The sequence below is a fragment of the Dicentrarchus labrax genome, unplaced genomic scaffold, assembly GCF_905237075.1.
Source record: "Dicentrarchus labrax unplaced genomic scaffold, dlabrax2021, whole genome shotgun sequence".
Taxonomy (NCBI): domain Eukaryota; kingdom Metazoa; phylum Chordata; class Actinopteri; family Moronidae; genus Dicentrarchus; species Dicentrarchus labrax.
This window is the reverse complement of record NW_026136716.1, coordinates 6,870,880-6,887,559: the sequence shown is the minus strand read 5'-3', so window position 1 is coordinate 6,887,559 and position 16,680 is coordinate 6,870,880. Positions and strand designations below refer to the sequence as shown.

The following is a 16,680-nucleotide window of genomic DNA, read 5'->3' as shown; positions in this document are numbered from 1 at the left end:
CGTAACAGCTTGAATCCGCCAAGAGCCAGAAACCAAAACCAAATTTATAAGATAGCCGTGAAAATGGACTGAGTGAAAGAAATCGTATCAGTGTAGCATCAGTAAATTATTTCTCCTCCTACGACTCAGCTCAGTTGTTGACATGCAGCCAGTGTGTTTAAAGCTTTCTTTCTTGCTGCCTGAAAGTTAAACAGATACGTGCGGTTTTAAATAAGTAAGTAAGTTGTTCCCTGTGAACAGGAGCAATCATCAACAAGATGCACCGTGCTTCAGTAAGTCCCCATTTAGCCTCCATCAGGCTACGCAGCATTATTTTTAACCATTTTCTGGCCTAACATTTGTGGTTTTCTACTTCTCTGCAACCGTTGGATGGATTGCTATTAAATTTGGTTCAGACATTCATGTCCCACACAAGATGAATTGTAATGTACTTCAGTGATCTGACTTTCCCTCAAATTGGCAAATGTTTGCATGCTAAACATAATAAACCTGACAGAGCTGCTAGCGTGGCTGTAGACTGTCACCCACACTAAGATGCATTCATTCTCAGTAAGATGAAAGCTCAGAGAGTGCAGGAGGGATACAGCATCAAAGAGCACTAATGTTGTTTAGATGCTGGTTATTGTCTCCTTTGTCTTCTCCTTTGTCTCCCGTGTGATGCAGCCTCACTACAGGCATCGCATTGACCTTTTAACTGTCTTCCTGACACGCTGCTCAACACCATTATGCATCTCTTGTGTCGAGCACTGACACCGACTATCAGCCTTGGAGCTCTGATCCTAGAGGTTGACCCCGTCATGACCTACACTGTCTGTTGTCCCAAGCCTTGGGAAATCACTGGTGTCTGCTGAGAGCTATTTGTGTCTGTCTCTGTCTAACACAGGGCTCTAGGTCGTAGAGAGTGAGATGAGACTTGGAGAACTACACCAGGCTGTGTGTTTACTGCAGTTATCTGAACTGTTACTTTTAAATTGAACATTCAATTTAACACTGCTAGGCCTGTCAAGCTTCCCATCCAAGCCTGGCATATAAGAATTTTATTTTGTCTTGAGGTTTGCAGAAATATTTGAGGTAGCCGAAAGCAGGCTTCTTATTTCTAGCCAACTACTGTGGATTTTGTTGGCTTCAACAATTTTGTCAGCTGTAGCTTTCTTGAGACAATGCTAATGCTAAAACCTACAAAGAAAGAATTCAGTCAAAAGCTGAACGTAGCTCAACTTTAGCTGCAGAACATATCATAACTCATGTTTCAATCCAAAACACACACTGTCAAAATGTCAAAAATAAAATGCAAATGAATGCGTGTCCATCCACTACCGGATTATTAGGAGTTGGTTCGATGAAATAAACAGTTGTTGGTGTGAATTCTCCAGTCACTAACATTAAGCAGTTGCACAAGAACAGAGAGATGACATGAACATAAGATGACATAATTAAATCAAAACCTCAAGAACAATCTAAAAAACATGATGGAAATATGATATTTTTTGTACTTTTGGCTCTCAGGTTTTTGTGTGCAAATTTAAAATGCGTATTAAAAAAATGTGGATAGAAACGCACACAATGTTGCACCTCCTACGGACGTCATGCATGTCCACAGCAAGAAAAATGTCCACAATGGTTCTTTCAGCAGGGCCTTTAAAAATAAGAAAAATATGTAGCCTTGAAATACCAGAGCAGAAAACACTTTCATAATGTGTCTATATTGTACTTGGAGTTAAGAAACCAGTGAAAACCTTCTCCAGCATGCAACAGTTTCTGCCTCTGTTTGATCACAGCGTTCTCCATCTTACTTGTCTCACCCTGTATGTTTTTAGCTATTTGGTTATTGATTTATCTGCCTCCATTAGTCAAATGGAAGTATTTTATCAGTAAAGCTGCGAACAGGCCATCACTTGAGCACACATATAAAGGCTCTGGTGCACTCACATACACACACACACACTCAGAAAAAAGCAGAGTGTCTCAACGACGGCTTTATGAGCCTCCCGCTGTTGTTTTAGTCTAATCCTTGCCATTTTAATGGGCTTCTGGCTTCTTCTTCTAAAAGGGAAACTTTTGGCAGAGAGCAAGATCGAAGCGCTTCACCTGGCATTGTGTCTTCATCTCTCAACTGGGAACGTCCTCTAATTTCTCCGCTGATAGCGTCTTTGTGTAAGTGTTTGTGTGTGTCTGCATGGTCCGTGTGTCTGTGTATGTGTGAGTGTGTGTTGAGATCCGGGGCCCTTAATCTGTGGTTGTGATGATGACCCAGTTTTGCACCACCACCTCCCCGCCTCCCACCCCGCCCTCAGCCGTCGGTCGCCAAGGAGACGCATCCCTCTCATCCCTGAACAGAACCATCGGATGATCACAAAGGTTAGTCCGTCTCGAACACACACATAAACACACACTCGATCTAAAGCTACCAGAATGAAGACTTTAGTTGAAATTCATTCAGGTTATTATTGTGATTTTAAGCAATTTTTTTCTTTCTTTCTGTGTTTCTCCAACTGGCAGTTCAAACAAAAAGCAGGCACACGGGTAACTTTGATGCAAATTCATGCAAACTAATCCCAACATACTTTGTCATCATCTCTCTGCCTAGACACCTGCACTTGTGTGTGCACTGAATTTGCATTCAATTGCAAAGTTTCCACTTCACGGTGTAATTTCGGTGCACATTTAAGCACAACAAGGCCCGGGAAGTTTGTGCCTTGGCCTTTATTTCCTCCCTCTCACACACAAACATAACACCTGACTGAACGCCCACCCTCTGTTGGAACTACGTGCAGAAAGTCTCCTCCAGCAGCTCCGATATATATCTCACCTTATTTACAAGGTCTGACTCCTGTCAGTACGGATGGCTTAACCTACACACACCTCCACACACACACACGCCTACACACCCATCCCCCCACCACCCCCTCCGCCCAGCAATTTATCTGACGAGCCGCTAATCCCGCTGGCCCAGATTTGGTCCACAGTCTGCTCCACATGATGTTATGTTGTCATCCCAACAACTGCACACACCCCAATCCCAAACACACACACATATACATATACATCCCCACCCCCCATCCACGTCCGCCTGCCTGCGTCATGTGACCTCTTCAAGGGTCATGTGACCTCAGGAGCTGTTGCACCTGTGACCTACTGTAAGGAACTGCAGCACACGCCAGCAGCAATGTGGAGTAAGAGCCGCTTCCATCAGTACAGTATTCAAGCACACCATGAGTCACTGTGTGGAGGAAATGCAAAGCAGGGTGGGCTCATCATCTTCATCATCATCATCATCATCACTCCAGGGGTGGAAGAGAAGCAGGGGGAGGAGTGGCAGAATGGCAATCCCCTGCTGTCTGTGGGTCACGTGTGTGTACACATATATATATATATATATATATATATATATATATATATTCATGTTCTGCCTATTTTTTGTCTGCGTGGGCTCGTGTGATCAGATGTGTGACTGTTCGTATTTGAAATGACGCCCGCTTTGTGCATCGCTGCGTCGCCATGGCAACAGGTCCTCTCGACGACGACTGACTCTGACACATGAGAGTAGCCGTTAGGGCTGATCTTAAAATGCTCACATGCAGGACGAGGAAAAAGACAAGCAGGCGGTAGCCTCGTGAATACAAATGCAAGCTGGTGTGGGAGGTGGGGATACAGTGGGATTCTGTGATATAGTTTGGTACTGGATCCATTTCACTCTCAGTTCAAACTATAAAATCAATTCTGAGACTGACAATAGAATGAAGAATAGACATTTGAGAAGTAGAACAAAGCTGGAGAACAAAGAATGATGTAGTGGAGCTACATAAAAGCAAAGATCACGTTCTCTAGATTGCTAAAAGGAGTGATTAATGTTCGGAAATATAACTGTGAAAGCCAACAACACTGTAAACCTGGCCAGCAGGAGCAGACTGATGAGTCATGGGAACACTTCATAAATCTGTGCAACTTTTGTTATTTGACTTTAATGTCGTTCCAGAGACTGCGATTCCCTCCCCATCCTGCAGTCGTCCTCACCTCTCATCCTCGCCACCTAAGCTCCACACCTGCTCCCAATCCCCTCATCAGTACCGCAGGATGTACATAGTGTGTAAAGTCACCCTATATGCCTGGGCATGCCAGCATTTAACTAAAGAATGTGTGCCACTGACCAATAGCAATCCATCTCAGCAATTCTGAGGGAACAGAGTCCAAAATGGTGGAAGCTATTGTAGCGTAAGGCTTGTAATATTTGTGAGCTTTATTTCCTCTTTAACAGCTCTTTTTTTAATGAAATGGTGTACAAAATGCCAGGGTGACGTTAATGACTCAGTTCAGAGAAAATAGGATATTCATGCTAAGGGACTGACAATAGCAGCTAGTTATCTCGCCAACTTCAGAGGTTCACCAACTAGTCCTGCTAGTAGTGTTTCTGCCTTTCTTTCTGCCCTATTATGATCTTTTGCCTGCCTCACCCTTTAGGTTTTGTTTTGCCTTTTGCTTTTATCCATGTTACACTGCCTCTCTCTGTGTCTTTCATAGGCGCTCAGTCAGACTCATAATACACTCAAGCCATCCAATTACAAATTTGCCAATTGTCAGTCTTAATTTGACTCTTGTGGCGTAATGATACAGAGTCGCCAACTATCAGTTAATTTAATACTTTGAGATAGTTTTAGTCAGCTGCCCCAGAGTCATATGAGCTCTCATATCAACACTTGTCAACTCCTAATAATTAAAACTGAAAAATCAACACTTGTTAATGCTGGAAAATGTGCTGTTCAGTCCTGAGCTAGAAGGTTTTCTGCTGCTTTCGGCAATCTAGTGTGCTATATACAGCATTGAATATGTTGAAGTGTTTTATAACCGTTAAAAGTCAAATATAAGATTTCACAAAGTACAAAAGTTTGTGCAAAATCTGGGTATTGGCAGCTCCAGTGTAAAAATATCTAAATGTATATATAAATAGAACACCCCCAGTAATTATGGTTTGCATTCAGCTAAACCCAGACTATCATTATGGCACTATTACTGCAGTTTAAGTGTTGGTATGTTGCTATTCTAATCAGGCCACTGGATCGTTCCACTTCTCTTTCCAGCTGAGTGATCATTTATTCCTTCAGAATAAAACAATCCTTTTAAAATCTGCAGCCTTTGAAGTCTGTCTGCTCAGACGGCTGCGACAGTCAGTATCCATTCTGCAGATCCGTGCACAGCAAATCCACAGGAGAGGATGCAAGAGGATATGAGTTTCCACATTCAGCCGAGCAGAGACGAACTGCAGCAAAAAGAGAGCACAAAGAGCGAATTCACGGAGGATGAACGGAGGGGGGAGGAGGAGGAGAGGAAAGAAGAAGGGGAGGGGAAAATGGAAAGAATAATGATGAGGACAATGAGCGGGGAGATGATGAGAGGAGCAGATGAAAGAGGGGATGATGATGCTGACGATGATGAGACTAAAGTAGCAGTTTTGGGTTCAGGCAAAACAAGGGGAGCTGGAAAGAGAGAAGTTTATGATGGCTTCCTGCTGAAAAACTGCTCCGGTTCCCCATCGCAGTAAATCATGTCACTTGGCTACATCCTGTCTGTTCTCAACTTCTCACCGGCCTGAAGGCGATAAACAGTCTTGCTGCCTTATTGGAAACAGATGTTATAAAAGGGAGAGAAAGAGGGACAAAGAAAGAGAGAGAGAGAGAGAGAGAGAGAGAGAGAGAGAGAGAGAGATGTAGGGGAGGAGGGGAGGAAGAAATGTAATGGATAGAGATAAATGCTTGAAAACGTTGGTGGCTTCGGAGCTTAATGAGATCAATCTGAATGCTTTTAGGTCAACCTCCACTAAAACAGAGACAAAGCTCAGTTTCTGCCAGTTCACTCCGGTCTGATTACGTCTTTCAAAACAAATTGGAAACCAAAGGCCATCACATCTACAATCTTTATTCGCTACGATCTCAACTGCGGTAGAAACGTTTGCTTCACTGGTCAATTACAATACAAGAAGATCTGAACTACGCATGCACATGTCTTTGCTATCCGTGATTCACCTTCTCTGCTGTTAAAAGACAGTGAAGACAAACAAGAATATGAGTCCAGACCGTAGTTTGTCCTCAGTTTGGTTTGTTCTGCTTGGCGTTTCATGCGTAATGAACTGGTAACAAACTCCACATCTATCTGGGCACCCTTATATATAAATACTGTATACTACACATAGATGTCTGTAGTATAACCTTGGGGTTTTATGTCCTCTCCTGTGCTGGTTTGAATGCTGTTTTTACCAAAGCCTGTGTTGCATTTCTAGATGTTATCCGATGCCAACAAAAAGTTCAAATGGCATTGCTTCAAAGCCAAATTCAAGATGTCAACACTATTTTAAAAAAGCCTTTAGCATCATAATCTTGAAAGTACACTTTTTAACTGCAACCTCTTGTTAGCTAAACTGGCAATTTTGGGTTTCGGGATCTAAGGATAACTCGCGATTTAACACAATTCATGAAACTTTGAACAAATTGAGATCGAAGACAAATTATGAAGCTTTAATTTGTCAGAAACAAATCTACAAAATATCTTTTCTTTACCAACCTGAAGAATCCTTTTTTTATTTCCGAGGTAGGGTGTCCTAAAATGTGTCTATTTGAGTGTGAAGTTTAATCATCTGTGTGTTTAAATGCATATTGTCACATCTCAGCTACCATATATTTTTGACCAAATAAACATGGACTGTGTATATATCTTCATGCTGCTCATTCACTCAATATATTTTATTATTAAGGCCTGAAGACTTCCAGTATTGTGCACATTATAAATGGAATAAATTACAAAGAACCTTTTTTTATGTCTGTTATTTCTCCTGCTGTACTCTAGAGATCTCGATTCCAATGAGATTACCTGATCGAATAAAGCTCATAAAAAAAGAAGAATATGCAAAACCCTGCTCTTCCTGCGACATGCATCAACATAACATACACAACAGCCCTTGTCTTCTGTGTTTCAACCTTGTCCACCCTGTTTAATCTGCAGAGAGGGAGCGGATCACTCCCTCTTAATCCAATCAGCATCAACTCTCACATGAGAAGTTGACATGGGGAGGATGAAGCGAGTGTTTACGCTGAACTACAGTCAGGCAAACTCACATTTTACCTTGTAACAGGAGACATTTCCCTGAAAATAGCCCAAATGACTGGAAAGGCCTTCAGAAGTATTCAGATCTTTTACTTAAATAAAAGTTCTAATACCACACTGTGAAAACTGTACTACAAGTAAAAGACCTGCATTCAAAATATAAGTTAAAGTATGTGAGAATTATCTGTAAAATGTACTTAAAGTATAACAAGTACAAGTACTATTATATGTTTTTGGATTAATATCACTGCGGCATTTTACATTGTATATACTGTTTGGTACTGTAATCTACATTAATTCTTCTTATTCTATAAAATCCTCATATGTTTGTAGCATCTGTGTCTCATTCTCATGAGCCTTGTTTTAAGCTTTGTGACATTTTCTAGTTAATCCAAGAGGTTTTGTCTAAAATAGTTAATTTATCTATGATTTATAGAAGCAGGGGGATTTCCGCAACCCATAAAGGAAGTAAAGTTTTTTTCTTTTATATTGCACAATACCCAGCAACTTTGCACATGTATAGTTATCCATCTGGACCATATTCAACTTTATTGTATATCGTGTATATACTTTATATACTTTATATACTTAAATACATTTCTATTATATTTTTATTTTATATATTACATTATTATATTTGCGGATTGCATACATTTCCCCTGTGCTGCTGTGGTTAACTTGTATTTCTTCTACTGGGGCGATAAAGGAACATCTTATCTTATAAACATCATCAAATTTTTTAGTTTTAACTGGACAGGAAGTGAAGGGTTTTGAAAATTGTTATCTGAAAACCAAACAAATGTAGTAAAAATATTTGCCTCTGAGATGTAGTGGAGGAGAAATATATAAAGGATAAAATGGAAATAGGCTACTCAAGTATTTGCACTCAAGTACAGTACTTAATTACACTGCTGAAAGTAAAGTAATGAACTAATGAAATGAAGCTTTTCTTGTTGCCCTGACCAGTGACATGCAACACACACACACACACACACGCACGCACGCACGCACAGTGGTAAAGCTACTGCTCATCATGCACGAGCGCCGCTGCACGCTCATTTGAACGGCACAAATGTAAAACTGAGCCTCGACGTGTAAGAGAGCAAATGATACCGTTACTATGAACCGACGGAAGGACGCACGAACTTCAGAGTGAACGGTGAAACTCGGGTTACACTCATCTGTTTGAGTCTTTAAACTGATTACCGACCATTGGAGCCAGGAGAGGTCCCTCTTGCAGCTGCTGCAGGACAGCATCCAAACACCGAGAAAAACAAACAAAAAGCAGCAGAAAGTGAACGCACCACTTGTGTGTAGGAAATAAGTTCACGTACCCATTTTATCAGCTTCCGTGGAAACTGGCCCTGAGACAGACAGTGAGCAGGCTCCCAGATGATGATGTCCACAGGTTGTTTGGAGAGGGGCTGCATGCAAACAACTGGACGTCCCGTTTGGGAATCGAGAGGAGGGGGGAGGTGAGGGGTGACGTCACGGCTGCAGCTAGAAATGGATCAGACTTTATTAATCCGAAACACACCCGAGAGTCCTTATTGGTTCTCCAGAAGTTATTATATAAAAAGTATAAGACTGCAGAGAGAAACTTCACGTTTTTATAAGGAAGGGTCAACTGTTTGTGCTTCACTTGTTCAGTTTCTATTGATTTTCACTGCCACTGATCAGTGATTGATCAGTATTTTCCTGCTGCTTGTGCATTGGCACACTTATACACATTCTAATGCAAACTCATATTAATACCGTGGGAGTATCATTAGTTTCCCCTCATGAGTAAGAACTGCTGTTTTTATTCAATTTCCTATAACCTCTTACATGCAGTGGTGGGAAGTAACACTTACTTAAGTACTTAAGTACATTTACTGTATAGTACATGTACTTGTACTATACTTAACTGTTTCCATTACTTCTACCTACAGTTCAGAGGGAATGTTGTACTTTTTATTCCAATACAGTAATTGGCAGCCTTAGTTATTGATTACTTTTCAGATTAAACGTATGATGATTTTACAAAGAACAACCAGATCATCTTGTGACCTCTTGCAGAAAAACAGGGTCTGGTTGAGGTTCAGATGTCTATCAGTTGTTAACAGTTCCACCAAAGAGAGATTTCCCCTTAAAACTCCCCACATGGTTTTATTTAAGTAACTCTAATCAAGGCTTAAAGAGGAAAAATGATCCAATAATTCACAAACAAGATGAAAGAAAGGAAGGACAATAAATAGAAATGTGTGCAGCAGAACTTTTTCTTCTTTTCTCTCCCATTAATCATCTGATGACCCCTCAGTATATCTTGTGACCCTATGGAGTGGCCTTACCTCTAGGTTGTAACCACTGGACTAAACTACCAAACATTAGCTTTAAGTATACTAATAATACATCTCTATTTTCACTTAAGCAGATTTTAATGAAGGACTTGTAATGGAGTATTTTTACATTGCTGTATTGGTACTTCAGAGTTATACTACCAAGAAACATATAAAACAACACAAAATATATGAATTAATACAGAATATACTGACTGAATGCAGCTCATAGAAATAGACTGGTGGCAGTGGTCCTGTCTCCTACAGGAAAGTGTTTCAGGATCAAACTGAAACCTTCAAATCTATTAATCAAGTGTAAAAATGTTTAATAAAATTCAGTATTTGGGAATGTACGAGTACACTGCCCATAAGCTTAACAGCAGTTATGTAATAAAGAGCCAGAGAGGTAATTAAGACATCACAACTGACAAAGCAGGTTTTATACAAACATAAAATACTTTATTACAGACAGAATTCATATTAAAACCCACATCCCTCAGTCTACTGGTGCGAGCGCCAGATAAAAGAGAATAGTAAACGTCCCTCCTGAGAAACCAAACCGACGCCTTTGAACCTGATGAAATGTCAGAATCGGAGAGGCACAGTTTAGAAGCACAACAACAAATCACTCTTCATGTGTGCTGAAAAGTGAAATATCGGAAGCAGCCATGCAGGAACGTTTCTAAAAATTTGAGCAGAGGGAGGGGGGGTCGACAGTGTTTCTGTGGTTAAACCGAGTTGACAGGCATAAGAGGAGCTACTGCAGCATGTAACAGCACCAAGCTCGAGGGTAAACAAACAGATTAGGTGGAAACATGCAGGCATAAGTTGTTTATGTATAAATATTTTTTCCCCCATGTATTTATCAAAACCAGCATGTCATGACCAGACACCACGCACTGATGGCAGACAGTCGCAGCTTCCCCTCTGACCTCAAACGAAGGAAATAAGATTTGGAAACATGACGGAGGAGCTGTGGATCCCATACAGAGCCCATGCAGTCTCTAGGATACAGGATGTGTTCATAGAGTTAAAAGTAAGTTATGTAAAAGTGTAAAGTTACAACAAATCCAACATTTTGTGTACTTTCAAAATAAGTTTTCATGTGGAGCAGCAGCTGACAGGTCGGTGACATTCACGTCTTTTTGTGCTTAAAATAACTTCCAACCCTTAGCTAACCCAAAGTTCCACATTAGAAGTGCGGACAGCCCTCCATCCATTACATCGACACCCTGAGGTCAGAGATTTCCTCCCAACCGACCGCTCTGTCCACCGCCGTTACAGTTTTAGCGGGATGACGGGCCAGTATTTGGGCTGTTTGAGGTCACAGTTTCTGTCGAACGTGAGTTGCATCGCCGCCTCCATGGCCAGGATCTTAGCCGCGTCCTCGCCGTACAGCTTCTTCATCTCGGCCCCACGTCTCTCGCCCGGTCGCTCGAAAGGAGGAGCTGCGCTGTTTCGCCAGGAGACGGCGTGCAGGTCCTGGTCGGCTGGCACGTAGCTGTCGTGCTGCTCGGCCTCCATCTGCTGCTGCTTCTCTGCAGGGACAGGAAAACAGATTATTTTTAGACACACAGCAGGCACCTCTTCACCTTATAGAGCCCCAAATCAAAGCAAGTTACTCCTGATACGTCCTGAGACTGATAACTGCAGGGGAACAACGTCTCTCTCTTACTCAGCTCCTCTCTGTGTTTCTCCGTCTGGGCGAAGTACTGCCGGAGCTCCTCGCTGATCTCCATGTTGCTGACGTCACACTCGATCTCACTGTCCGAGCTGCTCTCCTCCTCTGCTTCATCTTTCATGCCGCGCTCTCTGCCGTGCCAGTCCGCGTAACGCCGGCGGCTGCTGGGATGCTGCTCCAGGCAGTAGCCAGGGCCGTAGGCAGCCTCCAAGGCCTTTCGGTAGGCACGCCTGTGTCTCTGGTGCCAGGCCATCGCCTGCTGGTAGTGCTGCCAGTAGCGGTTGTACACAGGGCTGGAAAACCAGGACATCACAGTGCTTATGTCCTCCTGCCAATGAGAGGGATCAGAACAGATATTATTCACAGTTTCACAATTGTTTTCCATCAAAAATCTCTTGGTTTTAGGTTAATTTAAAGGTTTACTGGGCACCCTGATGTCTGCCACTTTCTGAATAACACCAGGTCTTTGAAGGTCTCAGTAAAAAGGAGTCTGCTGCTCTTATATGTTGCAGTCCCACTTTGTCTTTTAAAGGTTTTCCTGCCCAGTATACCTTTAATATATAACACTAATAATACTCAAGCTGAAGACAGTAACTTACCATGACTGGAGATGCCTGCAGCTCACTGAATGTCTCTGCTAACTCTGCTAACCAGCCGCTAACCTGCTACTTCTGGAAAAAAGACACAATAACTAATGAGAACAACTAGAAAATGTAGAGTGCGTTTAACAATATGAGCTTCTGTTTAGATAAAATAGCACTTAGAAACACAGCAGTGAGGCTGTCTGTGTGAGGAGGGAAGAAGACACATGCTAACATCTTAAAAACAAAGATGGAGGCGCATTCAAAGTCCGACTCCACACCTCAAATAAACAACAGTGACACTAAACACACAGTAAATACAAACAATATAAAATGTGTGTATTCACAAGCTGAGCGGCTCATTAGGAAACATTTACCTGTGTGATGTCAACTTGTTCAGCGGCTCATGCTGCGTCCTCAGAGACAATTTACCCAGCAGCCTTTGGGGCAGAGCAACGTAAATGCTGGCTAAGTGGCGCCACCCAGTGGACAGTGTGCACACTGTTCAAATACTGGAGCTGTAACATATTAATATTAATAGTTTTTGATCTATTAAAAGCCCACATAGGAAATCACTCGAAAGAAGAGAAGAGTTTTTTAAAGGGAGTTGTAGTTTTTTTTTTTTTTTTCATGTTATGGAATATTTATTGGGAAGTATTTATTTACTGATAAATTATTTTACCCTTTTATTATTGCAATACATCTCGCCAACACTTCTATTATTGTTTATTTAAAAAATACGTGTATTGATAAATAATTTTCTTTCTTTCTCAAATAAAGCCCAATGATTATTTTATTTTGAAAGCACAATTACTAATTTCCGGAGCCATCAACCGCCGAAACTTTTGTTTGGACGCGCACTTAATCTGCAGGAGGTAATTAACTTTATAGTTTTTACAATTTAGCCTCTCAAGCTTTCTCTTTTATCACCAAAGTGTCAGGATAGAGCTATGTTCACAAAGAAAACTCAAATGTTCTGTTCACACTGTCATCAAACAATCACAGATGAACAAACATTCATCATAAAGGACTTCAGGACCGAGACTTGTGCATGATATGATATGAGCCACATTAAAACAAATTAATAAATCAGAGCAATAATTCAGAATTGGGCACTAAGGCTTGAAGTGTGAATAAAGCCTGAAAAGCAAAGGCCTTACTTTGATCATTCATAAGTTACAGCACTTTTTAGTATTCATGTCTTCTTCTGATGCACATAATTAACTCTATCTGGTTTCAAGGTGAAGCTACTGAGGTTGTGGAGCATGTGGCTGGAGCTTTACATCCAGAGAGGAGCAAGTACTCTTCTCACCGCCATCTTTGACATGTGTGAGTGACCTAATTTGGTAGGTAGTTATCATCTGTGTACATGTGGCTGTGTTTCACTTTTACTCCTCTGGTGTCACACGAGATGATGAGATTCATGAAAGAACATCAAAGATCTGTGTGTCTCTGCACATGAAAGGCGTTCTGCAGAAGTAGGCTTTTCTACGTCTGTGTGCATGCTCAGTGATAACCAGATATTGATCAAGCATGGGTTTAATGGGCTGTATGGAAAGAAAGGATCAATTAACCGCCTGTAATCAGTTACCAGGTGTGTATGATGTGAAAAAAAGATGAGTTAAGTGAAACTAAAGTGCACAGGTGGTACGCTCTCGCTCTTTTTACACACAATGTCATCTCCTATATGTGGATAACCTATTGAAGGGATGAGAAGCATCATAAATGTCCTTTTATACAGGGGGGGGTATGATGTGCTTGGACCTACAACACGAGGGTCCTCAATATACATTCCTTATTTGTATTTTAAACTTTTATTCTAAATTTGTTGACATTTAATTAAAGTTTTATGTCATTTGGCTGCACGATACGCTGCTGTTTAAGAGTAAAGTTGAGATTTGAGTAAGCTGTTCGAGCAGGCAGCAGCAGTCTATCACATATTTATATGACTGGTTTTGGTTTTTGATCACAGAGTCGTCATGTGATATTTTTTTTTACGAAGGACGAATAGTTAGAGTGTTTGAGTGCTGTGAGACATGTTTGACTATATCTGGGTCATGCTTTGGCTTGAGGCTTCAAAGCTTTCAGAGGAAATGCAGAAAGACAGATGTGCCTTTACATTTTTTCCTACGGTGTGTTGTTTGAATGGGTGTGTAGAATAAGTCTTAAAATAAAACAAGCATTTTCTCTTTTTCAGAGCATGGATTGTCTAAAGTATATCATTTATCGCTTCCTTAAATACAACCTCACATTGCTGTGTAAATGAAATGGTGTTTTCAGTAAATGTTACCCAGTGGCCTTGCTGTTTCTTTTTACATTTACAGAAATAAAATGGATCAGGAGCTAAATTTTAAAGTAATATCTCCCATTGCATGATGGGTACTTTTGCACGTTTTGATCCTAATTCTTATAAACCAATATTTGGTTTGCTATGTTGACTATAATTTAATGTATTTGCACTGTAGGCCTGTGACATGACAATCTGTTCCCCTTTATTTACATCTTTAATTAGGTGAATCGTAGTGCTGCTGTGCATTTAAACAATTTTATTAATGTTAATCTTGATACCACATTTTCACCAATGCCTTACAGACACTAATAAGATCATTATTTAAATATTAGGTTGCATCTTTTTTTATCTTTAGGATCTCCAATGTAGTAAAAAAAGTCACAATAGTGAACTATTTATTTAGCTTGACACATTAAAACCAATAATCAGTGATGATACCGGGAGTATCTCTACACAAAGACATTTTTAATCTCAGAGGCACAACCTGGATACTGTTTAATGTAGGTCATTCTGTCTACTACTTCCCCTGCTGGTAGGTCTGCTCTTATTTTAGTATTCAGGCCCTCAAACCCTACGGCACTGGTTCCCAACGTTTTTCCTTAATGGATCCCTTCTCTATAATTGGGTAAACGTATGACCCCTGACTGCTGATAAATACTATAATACTCCTTGAACCCACTTGGAGATCAAAATAACCACGGGAAGTTTGTGCAAAATTAGCAAGTTGGATGAATTTATTTTATTTTTTTAGATTATTTCCAGTGAATATTGCAATAGAGATGAGTTTTTCTGATATTTTTAGGATTTATTTAGTACAACCCTCTGTATTATGTTTATTATATTATGTTTATTTTTAACAATCATACATACTTACAGGGTTCTTTTTTAAACAAATTCAGTGTTTTCTTGTTGTATTGTTGTTCTAATGCAGGACGAGGCTCTGTGAATATAGTTTGTGTTCAGGTCTTCAAAATCTTAAATAACTTAAAAAATACAAGTTTAATTTGGTTTTCGTCACATAAATGAATGAAATCGTGAGATATAGGCCTACTATATATATATATATAATATATAATATATAAGTTTTCTTGAACCCTTTAAAATCAAGCTTTGGCGACCCTTAGTGGGGGCTCCCCTGACCTACACTTATGTGTAGCAAGGATGAATTTAGTCAGTCACATATATGTATTATATTTGATTTGCCTTTTCATTGAGCTCAAGAACTATATAACCCATTATCTGACACTGTAATCACCAGTGTTACAAACAAGGAAAAGTGAAAACCACAACACCCAGACAAGAGATGTGAAGTGAGAAGTATTAGCTGTGATAAAGCTGTGGTTTCTCTTATGAACTTCCCTTCTTTCCTGATGTGCTCTGCAGATGAGGTTGACACTGATACTGTCTGGTTTCTGCATACTTTATGTATAAACAGATATAACCTTGTAAAGGGTTTTATATTTCAGTGGTAATAAACTGCCAGGTACTGAGAATGATGGATTATACTACTTCACAGACATCACTTTCAGGCTTGTCTCATGACTGTGGTGGAGGAACGCTTGACCTGGTTTCATTGTTCGGTTTCTTGAATGCACTGCAGCATTTTAACAACAGTCCTCCAACTCTGTGGTTCTCAACCTTGGGGTCGGGACCTTCAAAGAGGTCGCAAGATGTCTGGGGGTTTCCAGATGGTTGTGGCAAGCAGTGCGGGATGAGAGACAGGAAACAGGTCTCAGTGACGTCATTCCTTGAATGAGAGTCAACACAGAATTTGTTGAAGAACTTGATAGGCTATATACGTTTTATACATCGCCCAGTTACCTCAGTAGGCCTGTGCTTTTAGGCCTAAAGCAGGCATGTTGACTGTGAAGGTGCCCTTATTTCAATAAGTCTAAAAATGGGCATTAGTGTTTGTCTATGGGCAAAGCATTGGACATTCTGTGTGACTTTCATGTGTTACACATGGGGTTAGGAGGGAGGGTGGGGGGGGGGGTCGCTCTAATTTACAGCCGTGACACAGTTGTTCTACCTGGTTCTGTATCCCGTAGACCTGCGTCTATTTTAAGCTGTCTGCCTGTCTCTGTTGCAGTTTCAGTTTGTCTGCTTCCTGTCCAGCTGAGGAACAAAGCGTGGGCAGAGAAAATATGTTTTCTCGTCCTTGTTGATGTGGCCTGGTGGCAATTCTTTGGTATAAGGTGTTTATTCCCTCTACTGACATTACCCAACCACTGAGAGTCGAACAAGGTTTCCTAATGTAAAAGCTTTTTAAAAAGCTATAGTTTTGCTAATATTTTGACTTAATGGTATGGTCGGGGTCATGGGTGGAGTTTTAATTAGTTTATAATCAAGAATTAACCATTTTTATAACGTTTTTCACCGGGTCCGCTATGTTTCTACAGTAGCCAACGACAGACGGACACCAGCGGTGTTCAGTTAGTTGCAATCTGCAACTTAAATCCTACACATTGGTCCTTTTTAAATTTAAGAAAGTTCAGGTTGACTTCTCGTTGCTGCTCTGATTGGTATGAAAACATGACACAGTGCTCTTAATGTGTGCTCTTAATGTGTGCTCTAGGGGCCTCAGGACGTTTCCTGATCCTGGCTGCTGAAATGGAGCCCAGTACTGCTGATGGCAACCCAACCCAGTTCTGGGCGGAGATCCCCCAGTCTAAAATGATAAAGCAAAGGTCATTTTAACCAGTCTTCCTTCCAAACATG

The 16,680-nt window shown here is 40.8% G+C and overlaps 2 protein-coding genes across 2 annotated transcripts in view; both read right to left on the bottom strand.

Moving 5' to 3' along the window:
* The window catches only part of LOC127378404 (neuronal membrane glycoprotein M6-b), a 40,615-nt gene extending 32,107 nt beyond the window's left edge, over positions 1-8,508 (bottom strand). The window contains exon 1 of the mRNA XM_051427223.1: positions 8,427-8,508. Within this exon, the coding sequence (XP_051283183.1) occupies positions 8,427-8,430 (4 nt within the window). The 5' untranslated portion in view covers positions 8,431-8,508. The remainder of the gene's footprint in view (positions 1-8,426) is intronic.
* Positions 8,509-9,847: 1,339 nt separating this feature from the next.
* gemin8 (gem (nuclear organelle) associated protein 8) lies at positions 9,848-12,131 on the bottom strand. Its single transcript, XM_051427242.1, has 4 exons — positions 12,050-12,131; positions 11,691-11,762; positions 11,086-11,419; positions 9,848-10,948 (listed from the first exon to the last, which is right to left on the bottom strand). Exons 2-4 carry the CDS (start codon positions 11,691-11,693, stop codon positions 10,689-10,691), a joined length of 597 nt encoding a protein of 198 aa, XP_051283202.1. The 5' UTR covers positions 11,694-11,762; positions 12,050-12,131; the 3' UTR covers positions 9,848-10,688.
* Positions 12,132-16,680: the final 4,549 nt, after the last annotated feature.

Bases quoted from the DNA above. Each gene is read 5' to 3' on its own strand.
- gemin8 (XM_051427242.1), bottom strand. The intron at 10,949-11,085 runs GTAAGAGAGAGA...CTGTCCCTGCAG, and splicing joins GAAACACAGAGAGGAGCTGA to AGAAGCAGCAGCAGATGGAG.